Source organism: Ipomoea nil, unplaced genomic scaffold (genome assembly GCF_001879475.1).
Source record: "Ipomoea nil cultivar Tokyo-kokei standard unplaced genomic scaffold, Asagao_1.1 scaffold2647, whole genome shotgun sequence".
NCBI classification, from domain to species: domain Eukaryota; kingdom Viridiplantae; phylum Streptophyta; class Magnoliopsida; order Solanales; family Convolvulaceae; genus Ipomoea; species Ipomoea nil.
This window is the reverse complement of record NW_017619075.1, coordinates 4,456,779-4,471,175: the sequence shown is the minus strand read 5'-3', so window position 1 is coordinate 4,471,175 and position 14,397 is coordinate 4,456,779. Positions and strand designations below refer to the sequence as shown.

At 36.8% G+C, this 14,397-nt stretch overlaps 1 protein-coding gene across 1 annotated transcript; it reads left to right on the top strand.

Moving 5' to 3' along the window:
- The first annotated feature begins 4,569 nt into the window (after nt 1-4,569).
- LOC109154457 (protein FAR1-RELATED SEQUENCE 7-like) lies at nt 4,570-7,475 on the top strand. Its single transcript, XM_019302238.1, has 3 exons — nt 4,570-4,660; nt 5,047-6,112; nt 6,374-7,475. Exons 1-3 carry the CDS (start codon nt 4,570-4,572, stop codon nt 7,473-7,475), a joined length of 2,259 nt encoding a protein of 752 aa, XP_019157783.1.
- Nucleotides 7,476-14,397: the final 6,922 nt, after the last annotated feature.

The following is a 14,397-nucleotide window of genomic DNA, read 5'->3' as shown; positions in this document are numbered from 1 at the left end:
CAAGGAAGCACTTCAATACCTCTATAAAATGCTACTTTGTTTAGCATTTCAATTCACGACTTTTAAAGAGGAAATTCACTCATACTATTATGAAATACTCTACTCTCATATCTGTTCGGTGATGTACTGTTGAAGAAGATTTCACGAAGAGTTCGTGATGCAAAGAAGATAGCCTGCATGTCAAGTTCACATAGTCGCTGGAGTAGGTTCTAGAGTAGATATTGTTTATACTTCAAAGTGTAATGTTATCTTTTCTATTTGTACTCCGTTTATTCTTCTAGTGGATTTGGGTTGAAGTGAGCGGCCCCGCACACGTAGTAGTGAGGCTCCGAACTGCGTGAACATCTCCTGGTGCACGATTCCTTTTTGCTTTCCTAAGTTAATTGTTTATTCTGTATGGAGTAGACCCTGGTGCTAGTTCAACTTAGTAATTGCTTTAAAAATTTAGTAGGAACCTTTAGGTTATTTCTTGCATTCAAGATCCACGTGTTTTTTCAGTGATTGTGAATTTCTCGCATCACTCAAAAAATAATTTACATAAAGTTAAGTTATATATTTTTGAAAACCAACCAAATAACAGTATATTAATGAACCAAAACAGAAATAGAGTCATAAAGTTAAGTTATATATATTATATAGGAATCAAAATTTCTTACCATAGTTTTTCAACGACGGACATGAAAATATAGGGAAAATGGCACTTTTCTCCCTTGAATCACATTGTGGTTATAATTTGTTGGAGAAAAAAATAAATGAAATATTTATTTTAAGGGTAAATATGTCTAACGTATTAGAGGAGGGGGGAAGAGGGGGGGAACTGCCACTTAAATAATTCAGGAGAAAAAAATGTTATAAATATATAACACAAGGAATAAAAATACCATTTTTCTAAAAATATATGATTCCTAATTAATTAATAAGTAATTTCATTTTCTTAACCAAGGGTAAGCTCAATTCAAAATATCCAATAAATAAAAATAATTATCTAATGATCCTATCTAATGTGATGTGTGACTTAGCTTTCTTGTAAATAGGATTTTAAATTAATTTTCACTATTTACAAAATGTCAAATTATATTTTCTATCCATTTATTTATTATAGTTAACATTATATATACTTGACATTATTATATAACTAGTTTCGAAATTCTTAAGGTGCTCATGGGCACTAAGTACAACCATGTATGATTAGAGCTGTCAATGCGGGTTGGCGGGGCGGGCGAAAAAGCCCGCCAAGAATACAGACTTAGGTAGGGGCAGCCCGCCCCGCCCCGCCTTAGGCCCGCGGGCCCCCACCAAACCCCGCTTTTTTTTTTTTTTTTTTTTTTTTTTTTTTAATCATGTGTGAATGTGTGATGTGTCCCTAAAATCTAAACTCTAATGTGACTATGTTAATAACTCAATTGCTATCTACTTAAAACACTTATTCATAAGAAAATAACATAAATTCGTTCATCACAACATGACAACAATAGGGGTAAATATAATTACCAAAAACTGATAACCGAACCGACCGATAACGGTTATTATATTATACATATTATATATATTAATTTTATTTTATATATATATATATATATATATATATATATATATATATATATATATATATATATATATATATATATATATATTAGTAACTAAAAAAAAAAAAGGCGGGCTGGCGGGCTAGCCCGTCAGCCCGCGGGCTAGGCGGGGCGAGCAAAAAAGCCCATTTTTAAAACAGGCTTAAAAAACATGAGCCCACCCCATCCTTTTGGCGGGCGGGACAGGAAAGCCCGGCGGGCTAAGCCCATTTTGACGGCTCTATGTATGATATATTGATATATCTAATTACACTGATTTTGTTGCGTTAAGTTGTGATAATAAACATTGACAGTATTCATTATAATTCAAATAAGAGTAAATACCCAAAATGGTCCCTCGACTATAGCTAAATTCACAAATTGGTCCTCGACTTTTAATTTCAACCAATTAAGTCCTTAACTTTGTAATTTTAACACAATTTGGTCCTCTATCTATTTGACCGTTTGTTGACTGTGATTTTTGAGGATATATATGTAATTTCATGGTCCATCGTCGGTTTTTTAAGGTTCTGGTTGCATTTCCAGACCGCACTATTACATTTGAATCCACTGCCGAAAGCAGTCTACCAAATCTGGTCGCCTTTCTTCATCCTCCTTTTGGATTCAATGTAGTTGAGTTCGTACTAGAGCGAACACGACGACGTGTTTCTGAACCAGTGCAACGTCATCCTGGAGGCTCCACGTGCTCCGACAAGAGCTGAAGGTTCTTCTGGAGATCGTCGATCACGGTCAACAAACGGTCAAATAGATGGATGACCAAATCGTGTCAAAATTACAAAGTTAAGGACTTAATTGGTTGAAATTAAAAGTCGATGACCAATTTATAAATTTAGCTATAGTCGATGGACCATTTTGAATATTTACTCTTCAAATAAATTATATGATTTTATGGATAAGAATTAAAAATGAAAAAGAAAAAAAAAATAGAACTCCAATGGTGTAGGAGTGTAGGGCAGGTGGGGACCCTCGGCTGGCGTGCAAAAGTTGATAGTAAATGCATGCAGAAGGTGAGAAGCATGGTGCAGTGTATGGGACTATGGGCATTCGTGGGGTCTTGTATTTGTAAGGAATGTTACCAAATGGTTAAATTTCCAATCTCAAGAGTTTTTTAAATTTCGACCTAATAGAATATTTGAGAGGATATAAATTATAGTTATTTATAATTCAGCGGATAGAGTAAAATGTTGATGCGTATAAGGAACGATGTGCTCATTTTAAACATAATTCTTACATTGTCGTTGTCGAAGTTTGAACATTGATCTCTTCTCATAAATACTACCTACTGAAATATTAAGCTAAACTCGTGTGAGCAAAGAAGGTTATAGCTAGCTTCAATATTTACCATGGTTGGCGCTAGGCACTAGTTGGGCGGTAGAGTAGCGCCTAGCGCCTAGATGGCCTAGGCGGGGCCTAAGCACCGCCTAGGCGGCTAACTGAAAAAAAGAAAAACAGTGCATGTGTGTAGGTGCATATATGTCATATATATATATATATATATATATATATATATATATATATATATATATATATATATGAAAAAAATTAGCAAGGTCGAGTCGGCCGGGTTAACTCGGCTAACTCGACAGAAATTGACGAGTTAACTCGGTGTAATCGGCCGAGTTAGGCGCTAGGCGGGCACCTAGGCGGCCGGTTTCCTAAGCGGGAGCCTAGGGGGAAAATCGCAACGGCCTAGGGGCGCCTAGCGTCTAGGCGCCGATTGCTCGGTGTTTAGGCGGCGGGATTTTTACAACCCTGATATTTACTGCTCATCACTATTTTTTTTAAATTTTTTTTTACTCTTCTTTCAGGTGTGAAATCCGACTGCAACTAGCAAATATACTGTATATGGTAAATGGTTAATTGAGCACTAGCAAAACGTACCAACCTGCACCCATCACAATTTTTGTATTTTTTTCTTTACTTTTATGTTTGATTATTATCATCATGTTTTTAAATTTAATACTTGAGTGCAGGAGGTCCGGTGATTTGGTGACTCAATAGTCCTTCAGATGAGAGGATTAGTGTCTGATACGTACCTATAACTCTATAAGGTGCAATGTCACCTTCACATAAGGATGAAACTTTTATACTACAACTATTAGGATGTGATAGTGCATCCTTGGGTGCAATCTTTCATTCAAGAACTAACTAAGCTACCCATGAGGGTTTTAAAATTCCATAATTAATTACACCTGTTAGTACAAAAATATATTAAAGTAGTATAACTATGAATATAATTATATTAGTTTAATTTATTTTTATGCTTGGTTATTTTATTGGCATATGTTGATTCAATTACAGAGCGTTTGGTTGAAAGGAATGAATTAAGCGGGAAAGGAATTTTTAATTCGGTGGGAAAAAAATAAGGTGGGAATAAAGTAGGAATTACAATTACATTGTTTGGTAGAGAGGAATAATGAAAATGGGAGAAGTGATATAAATACTAAAATACCCTTTGTGTAATAATATTAATAATAACATTTAAGGACAAATATGTCATTTCCTTCCCTTTCCCTTTGGATGAATTCATTAAATTGCAATTCATTGGGGGACCTATGAATTGCAATTCAATGAATTGAGGGAATTGCAATTCCCTCCAACCAAACAATGTAGTTTATCATTTCATTGAATTACAATTCAATTTCAATGTAATCATGCCAACCAAACACCCCCTTATGGAATGCCTGGTGATATTAAAGGGACCTAGCTAAAATTACTCAACAAAATGAGGGCAATTTATACCATACACCCCGGCGTATAGCTCTATGTGCGCCCAGCTTCAAAACGACGCCGTATGGAGTTGATATGTAACGACCTTTTTTTATTGTTCAGTTAATGCCGTCAAGTGGTAAGAAGAGGGAAGTGAGAGAGGAGTTCTAAAGAGATGGTGTCGTCGTGCCGATCATGTCTGTTGGATTAGAGAACAGGGTAGCGATCTGATTGTTCGATTTGCTCCGTATTTTGCAATTGTTGGATGTAAGCCATGTATGATTCGATTGCGCAGCAGCATGTGGCGGAAACAGAGCATATAACTGATCCTGTTGGAGTGGTAGATACAGAGGATGCTAATCCAGGTATTAATATTTGATTTTTAAGATTTTCTTTTGTATTTTGTTTGATGTATGATGAATATATTGAATTCGCATGCGTTATTGATGCGTTGAATTATATAAGAATTGATATAGGATTGCTGTTTGATTGTGGTTGTATTGGATGTTAGTATGGTCTGATTTGAAGATGTTGATCTAGGGAGGTTTTATGTGCATTGTATGGTTTGATTTGTTCGTTTCTTTTTATGCAATTGTGTAGATTTTTAGGATTGAATGTCATAGTAAGATGGACTGAAAAGATAGTTTTATGTATTTATGATTATGTGTATTGTGCCATATGTTTATGTGTATTATAGTTATGGATTATGTACATTAACAGTATGGGTAGTTAAACTGTATGTGGTTTGCAGCTAATCAGGATTTGGTAGGGATGTTAGTGTGTTCGGTTGATGAAGCATATGACATGTATAATGATTATGCTTTTAGAGTAGGTTTTAGTGTGAGGAGGGGTAAGCAAAGATATACTTCTGCTACAAAAACAATAAAGACGAAGATGCTTCATTGTTCGAAGGATGGATTTAAAAGGAGTACAGGAAAAGGGTGTTATTCTAAAATTGATGGTCGTACAGGTTGTGGTGCATATGTCCAATTCGATTTACATGAGAATGGGATGTGGATTGTTTCGAAGCACGAGAAGTTGCATAATCACGAATTGGTTCCACCAAGCAAGAGTTGCCTTCTAAGGTCACATAGGATGGTGTCTAGGAATCATATATCCTATCTTACTGATTTGAAGAGCAGTGGTGTGTCTGTTGCAGATGGTGTAAGATTCCTTAAAACACAATCAGGGGGATCACCACTTGTTGGTTTTATAAGTACGGATGCATATAACTCTCTATGTACCGATGCATTGAACAGATTGGATGGTACTGATTCAAACACATTGATTGAAATATTCAAACGGAGGCAATCAAGTGAAAGAGATTTTTACTTTGATTTTGAGGTGGATTTGGAGTCAAGGTTGTGTAGTTTTTTTTGGAGGGATGGACGAATGAGGAGAGATTATGATTTGTTTGGGGACTTGTTAGTTCACGATACAACATATCGTACTAACAAATATGACATGATTTGTGGACCTTTTGTTGGCATGAATCACCATTGCATGAATGTTATGTTTGGATGCGGTTTTTTGATGAATGAGAAGACTGAGTCATTTGTATGGTTGTTTAAGACATTTTTGAGATCTATGGATTACAAAAGTCCACAAAGCATAATGACTGATCAATGTGCTGTTATGGCTGCTGCAATTGTTCAAGTTTTTCCAAGTTCACGACATCGGCTATGTATATGGCATATTGGTGAGAACTCAAAGAAGCACATTAAAGGGTTAAGAAATCAAAAATATTTCTTAGATATATTCAATTGTTTGTTGAAGTATACGGATACAGAGGCAGAGTTTGAATTTTACTGGACAAGGTACGTGTCTGATGTATGCTTCGTTATTTTTTTTTTTGTTTTTGTTTTTATTATTAGTTTATATTGGATTATCATTGAATGACTATTTTTAGATTATATTATACAGAATACAGAATTAATTTTTTGTATCAAGTTTATGTGTATTTATTTGATAGTTTATGTGTATTCATGTATAAGATTATGTACATTAGTCTGTTCTGTATGTGATATCTTGACATGCTTGTAGGTTTACTTTAATATATTTATGGCATGTTATTTCAGGATGGTTACAACATATAAATGTCACAATAATCATTGGATTGAAAAGTTGTATGGGTGTAGAGAAAAATGGTGTCCTGCATTTAATAAAGATTATTTTTCGGGTGGGATTTTATCTTCTCAAAGGAGTGAGACCACAAATCACTCTATTTCTAGAAGGTTGTCCAAGACATCTGGTTTGTGTGATTTTTATAACTCATTTGTTGGGGTCATATCAGAGTGGAGAAGTAGAGATAATGGGGAAGATGTTCTGTGTTCACAAGGTGTACCCACAATGGTGATGGATAATGTTAAGATTCTGTTGCATGCTAGGGAAATTTATACAATTGAGATATACTATTTGTTTGAAGAACAATTTTTGAACGGTGGATCATGCTATCAAGAGTGTGTGATGTTGGAAGATGGTGTGTATAAGTATCATGTTTGGAGGCCTGATGTTGATATTATTAGGCATGAAGTGATCTTTAACAGTAGACAAATGGACATTGGATGTAGTTGCAAGTTGTTTACTGAATTGCGGATTTTGTGTTGTCATTGTTTACGCATTCTAAATGTGCATTGTGTTTCTGAAGTCCCTGAGAAGTATATTTTGAAGAGGTGGACTAAAAAAGTTGTTGAAGTTGATAATTTTGATATAATGTCTAGAGTTGATAGTGGTAATGGTGCATCTTCTATTTGGTTATTAGAAATCATTAGGAAATTTCAGAGGCTTGCTGTTTACAGTCAGGAAAATATCGAAGGACGGAAGATTTGTGAAGAAGCAATTGCAGATGCAAAGAGAAGACTTGAAGCTGAATGTGGTGGTAGTTTATTTGAAGAATGTGACATAGGATCGCTAAGTGGTGTTATAAAGGATCCATCTACTAGGCGGACGAAAGGGTTGCGGAATAGAAGGGTGAGCAGTGTTATTTCAAAGAAATATAACAAAGCAAGGGGACGGAAGCATCTTGCAAATATGGTTGCTTCCAAAATAAAATCTGCTGTTCAGTCTCAAGTTGAGGATGTTATTTTAAATATTGCGGGTGATGGATATCTTGTCCACCCAAGTTTCGGAGGTTCTATTTTTTGTCACGTTAGCACAATGTCAAGCATGGAGGATAATTAAAGCATATGTTAGTGTTAATCATCGTAGTTATATGTATCACGTACAGAAGGATGTTGAATCATATAACTCAGCAGTAATAAAATAGACATTTATTATGATATGTGCTGTTTTAAAAGTTTATGTGTATTCATTATATACTTTATGTGTATTACTTCATATGGTTATGTATATTTTTATTTGTGTTAATTACTTTTATATATTTATGTACATTTCTTTTTTAGATTTGCAGTTATCAGTATAGGGAAATGATATGCTTGGTCCTATGTGTATTCTGTACATGGATTATATTCAGTAGGATGTTTGATTGTATATATTAGCAGAAACAAAATATTTTTTAGACTTTTTTTAGTAGTATGTGCACTGTTTTGAAAGTTTATTTGTATTCATTATATGGGTTATGTGTATTACTTCATATGATTATGTACATTTTTTGATAGTTCATAGTTTGTGTAGTATTTGCATTGATTATACACAAAACTATATTGGGGAATATGAAAAATATAGAATACAAGTAAACATTAGATTGGACTACCAAAAGGAGCATATACAAATTTCTGATAATTGTTTATCAACCGAAACTTCCAAAAATTGAACCAAAAATACAAGTAAGTCTGAGCTTGGATTTGTTAGTAATGTTGTCTGAGCTTGGATTTGTTAGTAATGTTATATTTCCTATTTATTAATTATGTAACATTAGAGTTGAAGTAGTCCAAGAATTTAATGCACTGCCTCAACTGATCCAACTTGCTACACTCAGGCCGTAGCACACCCACAGTGGAGGGATGCTATGGACCAAGAATTTAATGCACTGCTGCATAACAATACGTTGTGTCTCACTCCTACCAAGCCCGGTATGAATGTGGTGGGCTGCAAGTGGGTCTACCGCACCAAACGGAAGGCCGATGGTACCATCGAGCGTTACAAAGCCCGGTTGGTCGCCAAGGGGTTCAATCAAGTCGCTGGAGAGGACTTTTTTGAAACCTACAGTCCAGTGGTTAAACCGACCACGGTTCGCATATTGCTCGCCCTAGCTATATCACAGGGCTGGACTATGCGGCAACTGGATGTCCATAATGCTTTCTTAAATGGGCATCTCGCCGAGACTGTCTATATGCAACAGCCACCGGGTTATGAAGACCCCACTCATCCGGATTATGTTTGCCATTTGTAGCTGTCCCTTTATGGTCTTAAACATGCCCCACGTGACTGGTTTAAGCGGTTACATGATTACTTGCTGACTACAGGTTTTGTGGCGTCCAAGACTGACGTGTCCCTTTTTTACTACACACGAGGCACGTCACGCGTCTATCTACTTGTCTATGTAGATGATATCATCATGCTTGGAAATGACTCCGACTTGTTATCTTCCCTCCTCAGTCAGCTATCTACCACCTTTAAAATCCGTGATTTGGGCACTCCGACTTTCTTCCTCGGCATTGAAACAATTCCAGTGAAAGATGGTGTTCTACTTTCACAACGTCGCTACATGGCCGATATCTTAACACGAGCTGGAATGACTGATTGCAAGCCACTATCCACTCCAACCGCAATCACGCAAGCCATATCTCCGGTAACGAGCCCATACGAGAACCCTACTCAATACCGTCGGTTAGCCGGGGCGCTCCAGTATTTGACCATCACATGTCCAGACTTGTCTTATGCTGTGAATAGGCTCTGTCAGTTCATGCAGACTCCTACTGATGAGCACTAGGGTTTACTTAAATGGGTTCTACGATATGTAAAGGGTACGCAGGAATTCGGACTTAAACTGTCAGCGTCACCTTCAGCTGACATCCATGCTTACTCGGACTCCGACTGGGCTGGGTGTCCGATAGATCGCAAATCCACAAGTGGTTATGCTATGTTTCTTGGAACGAATCTGGTCTCTTGGGTCTCTCGCAAGCAACGCACGGTAGCTAGGTCCTCCACCGAGGCTGAGTATAAAGGGCTAGCCGATGTCGCAGCTGAAGTTACTTGGGTTGTGTCTCTACTGCTGGAACTTGGCCTACATTCAGGGGCTCCGACGACTCTGTGGTGTGACAATTTGGGCGCCACTTATATGTGCGCTAATCCAGTTTTTTCATGCTCGGACTAAGCATGTTGAGATTGACTACCATTTTGTCAGGGATAAGGTAGCTTCTGGGGATTTTTTGGTCAATTTTATCTCCACCAAAGATCAGTTAGCCGACGTCTTCACCAAGCCTCTTCCATCAGCTCGTTTTGCCACTCTACGAGACATGCTTTGTGTTGTGTCTACATCACCTACAGCTTGAGGGGGAGTGTTAGTAATGTTATATTTCCTATTTATTAATTATGTAACATTAGAGTTGAAGTAGTCCTGTAACTAATAGCTATTGACTATGTGTAGTTAGGTAGGACTCTAATCTGCTTTTGTATTCCTGTATCTTCTCAGAGTTCTGATGAACGATAATCTGTTTCACTCATCGGATTAGCATAATTGCTTTTTTACAGATTCTTGTTAGTAGTTTCACTTCTATTTCTTGTAGTTGTCCCTCGCTGAGTGCATGACTGTTTCCATGTATTCGTTGTTCTTCCACATGAGGATGTTTGCTGCATATTTGGCTCTAAGCGATGTAATGAAAGCAGCCTACAATAAACAAAAGATAGATGTTAAAATTAGAAGAAACAAGAGATAACATGTATAATGTAGAACAAAGTTGATTATTACTTACATCACTATCACCCCCATATGAAACCAGTTTCCCACTTGTCTACCTCAGTCCCTTTGTAAGTTTCCATGTGGCGCATGCAATACACGCCATAATCTGTTGTGTTCTCTTCATCCTGCCATGGCATGTGAATGCACTCCACTTCGATATTCTTCACTTTCCTTGCAAGGGAGTTTCTCTTCGATTGGAGGTATTTGTAGAAAGCTGTTTTCTGCACATTATAGTAATTGTAGTGTTTAATTAATTTAAGTAATGTAAATATTAAACTATAGGGTATAGATGTTAAATAGGAGTATTAGTATATCTTACCAATTTAACCGGGCAGTTCTCATATCTGTTCTTACTTGGTATTCCCCCGATCTGAAGTTTTGACTTGGGGATGTTAAAGCACATTAAGTAGTAGTGATTGTGCCTCAAGATTGTAAAGAAAACCTGAAATGAATAATCAAAAGGTATTTAACAAACTGTGTCAAATACAGACATAAATTCAATAATCTTAGAATTCATATATATATATATATATATATATATATATATATATATATATATATATATATATATATATATATATATATATATATATATATATATTTTACTTACAAGACTTGCATTTGTTATATCAATAGCAGTCCCCCTCAACTGGTAGTCAATATTTGTACAGAAGTCACCAATATCCATATTCCTAGCTTTTATTTCAACATTTTCAAGCATCATCTGTAAAGAAGAGGTTGTGTGTCATATAGTACATTGTTTAAAAAAATGCTTAGTTCTAGATGTGTACTTACGTAAGCAGCTTCTGAGAAGAAGATCCTCTTTGGTTGATCAATTGCTCTTTTCATATCAAGCACTGTCAATCTGTGTGCCCAGATTTGCAGGATATTTGTAGCTAGTTGCCCACTTGCCAGTGTTGCAATGTCCTCTCTCGTTGCAAACAGATCATGGGCAGAAAACAACATTTCACTGGAAATAAACAAAACAAGTTGATATTACAAAATAAACACTTCACAATTTAAAGTAATCTACTGCTGCCCATAATGTAAATGTATAATGTACATAATGTTATGAAGTAATACACATAACATATAACCAGGATACACATAATTTTGTGTTTAAGAATAACTGTTATTTATGACGAGGTATAGCAACTGAAAGCATTTGTTATAACAAGTTATAAATGAAATACATACTAAGAAGGGTAGTCAGTCTCATCTGGTGGCAGGAACGCATAGTTCGAGATCAGTTTTTCCCTGGCGAAAACATTCTTGAGTTTTGAAATGTTGCTTGTCCAGTACGGGGATCGACAAGCTAGAGGGAGGTTCTTGAACTTTCGCTGTGGCCTTTTCCGGACATTGACATCTTCAACATCATCTTCAGATTCAGCCATGATGCTTTGTAGAGACAGAAAAGTAATTAGAAACATGTTTTAACTTTTTAAGCAGTAGGCATAACAACATGATTAAATAATTAACAAGGATAATAATGTACATAATATTATAGTAGAATACACATAAAGCTATGAAGTAATACACATAATCACATTTGGGTTAGGATTTATGAGATATTAAATTGGAACATAAATGTTCATAATCAATAGATTAAACACACATAAGGATACTGTTAAGTGATAAGTGAGTTTTACCTATCAAACTCAATTTGTTCTGGAGTTTTCTGTTCCGTGGCTGGTAGTGATTGGGGTGAACCATCAGCCATGTTATCAACCAACTGCTCCAAGAGTGTTGCAATTGGGGTAACTGCTGCTGCTGTTGTATTTCCTTCCGTTGTTTGTGGTGGTGGTGTGGTGGGTGATGCTGATAGTGTTGCTGCTTGTGGTTCAGATGTGGGTTCGGGCGGAGGTGGTGTTGTTTCAGGTGGAGTTGCATTTCTCGGGGCTTCTTCAGGAGTAGCATCACGGCCAGTTGGCGTCAGGAGATTAAAAGTTGGTGCAGGTATGTCAGCAGTTGTCATGTTCTTCAATGTTGCCAGGAATGTCGCTTCAAGTTCAGCAACCGCATCCAAGAAACTGGGTTGGTTGTATATATCATCATCTCGCAGCAGGCTCTCCGGTGGGGTTGGATTCGGGCTTGGGGTGAGGTTGGCATTGGTGGATAAGTTGCTGAACACATTCTTTATAATGTCAACGACAGAGGTATTCGCCCCAACATCTGCCATGACCTCACCGAACTCCATAATGCTCGTGGTCATCTTTTTCAATGCTGTGGTGACCTTTTCAACTTCTTGACCTTGTGGCAGTTCACGGGGCGGTGGCAGTTCATGAGGTGGTGGCTGATGTGCAACTGGGATATATTCAACAACTTTCCCCTTTCCAAAGCCGCCTATGTCTCTTTCAACCTTGACCCTTGCTCTCAAATCACTTGAAGTCCACAAAGTGATGGTGGCAATTCTCTTTCTGACTATCTCTCCTCTAACCTGCACTTTGTCTAGGTATGCCAGCTTCAAATAGAGAAACAAAACAAAAAGAAAAAAAAAAAGAAGATAAACCATTCAAAATCAGTATCAGTTAATGTTCAGGATGACACAGTATAATACACATAAATTTATTAAAAGATGTACATAATTATAGTCTACAATATACATAATGTATATCATGAATACACATAAGGTTGTAGGACAATATACAGAGTGCATACCATCAGGAAAGTTGCAGGCCCAGTGAAGGCTGCATCACGCTTGCCTCTCCATGTTATGGTGGTGTCAACGAGAGATTGTATCGTGTAAGCACACTAGTTGAAGTCTTGGATCTTGCTGACATCTTGCAGTGAATACAGGAGTCTGTAGTTACAGAACATGTTCTTGAAACCTCTTATCAATGTGGAAACAACATAGATTATGAAGTCACATTTGAACATGTCGCCATGATCACGCCTCTCAATGATGCCATTCAGCATCTGGCTTGTAGTTGGAGTGCCTGTCTTCACTCCCCACCGCTGTCTCCAAAGTGCAACCAAGCGAGTGAACTGTGGGTCCTTGCTTGTTACTTCAGCCTCCACAACAGTCTGTTGGCCTCTGGGGATGCCAAGTGTTGATTGTACATCATCATCCCCTAGAAGGAGCTCTTCCTCTTCCATATGTATCGAGCATCTACCAACATCAAAGCGCTCTAGAAGGTACCTCAGAAGTTCACAATCACACGAGGATAGTGTTGCATTTAAAAGGGATCCAAAACCCATATCTCTAACAGCTTGGTGCTGTTCCAAGCTCAGACTACTGACAAGTGCATAGAGCTGCTTTGGGGAGGTCCGTATAGATAAATAATCACTGTTTCTTGGTTTTTTCTTCTTCTGTTTTTCATCCTTTCTTATCCTCTTTGGGGCTTTGTCAGGTTTAGCAGCTGTACTGGCATGGGTTTTCTTTTGTTTCTTGGCAGCAGGCTGTTTGGGGGCATCACCGGCATCTGTTCTGGTTTCAACATTTGATGGTTCAGAACATGATTCAGCACCTTTTGATGCAGCAGCGGTATTTTTCTTTCGTTTACCCGCTCTGGCAATTTCTCGTAGTGTAGGATCAGACGTGGTTGGAGGTGTTGATGTAGGTGCAACATTCTTATTTCTGGGAGATCTCCGGGGATTAGTGGTTGTAGTGGTTGACATATTTGTAACAACACAATACACATAAATACAAATCTAAGGAATACGTAACACTAATATTAACACCAAACAGGCAGTAGATTGGGATTGAGAATTTTACAGGGGTGCAAATGTACAATGTACATAATCTTATGAATGAATACACATAATATATAACTAGGATACACATAATGTTGAATATAAGAAAAATGGTTATCTATGATAAGTTATAGCAACTGAGAACATTAATGTACTTAATATTATATCAGAATAAACACAAGTATAAGTAATATGTAACCCTAGTTGACATAATAACATAATACACATAATCACAGTTCTAAGTAATAGGTAACACTAATATTAACACCAGACAGACAATATATTGGGATTGAGAAGTTTACAGGGATGCAAATGTGTAATGTACATAATACTATTAAGTAATACACATAATATATAACCAGGATATACATAATATTGGAATACAAGAATAATGATTATCTATGATGAGGTATAGCAACTGAGAACACCAATGTACATAATATTATGAATGAATACACATAACATATATCAGGAATACACATAACATATATCAGGAATACACATAATGTTGAGTATAAAAATAGCGGTTATCAATGATAAGGTATAGGA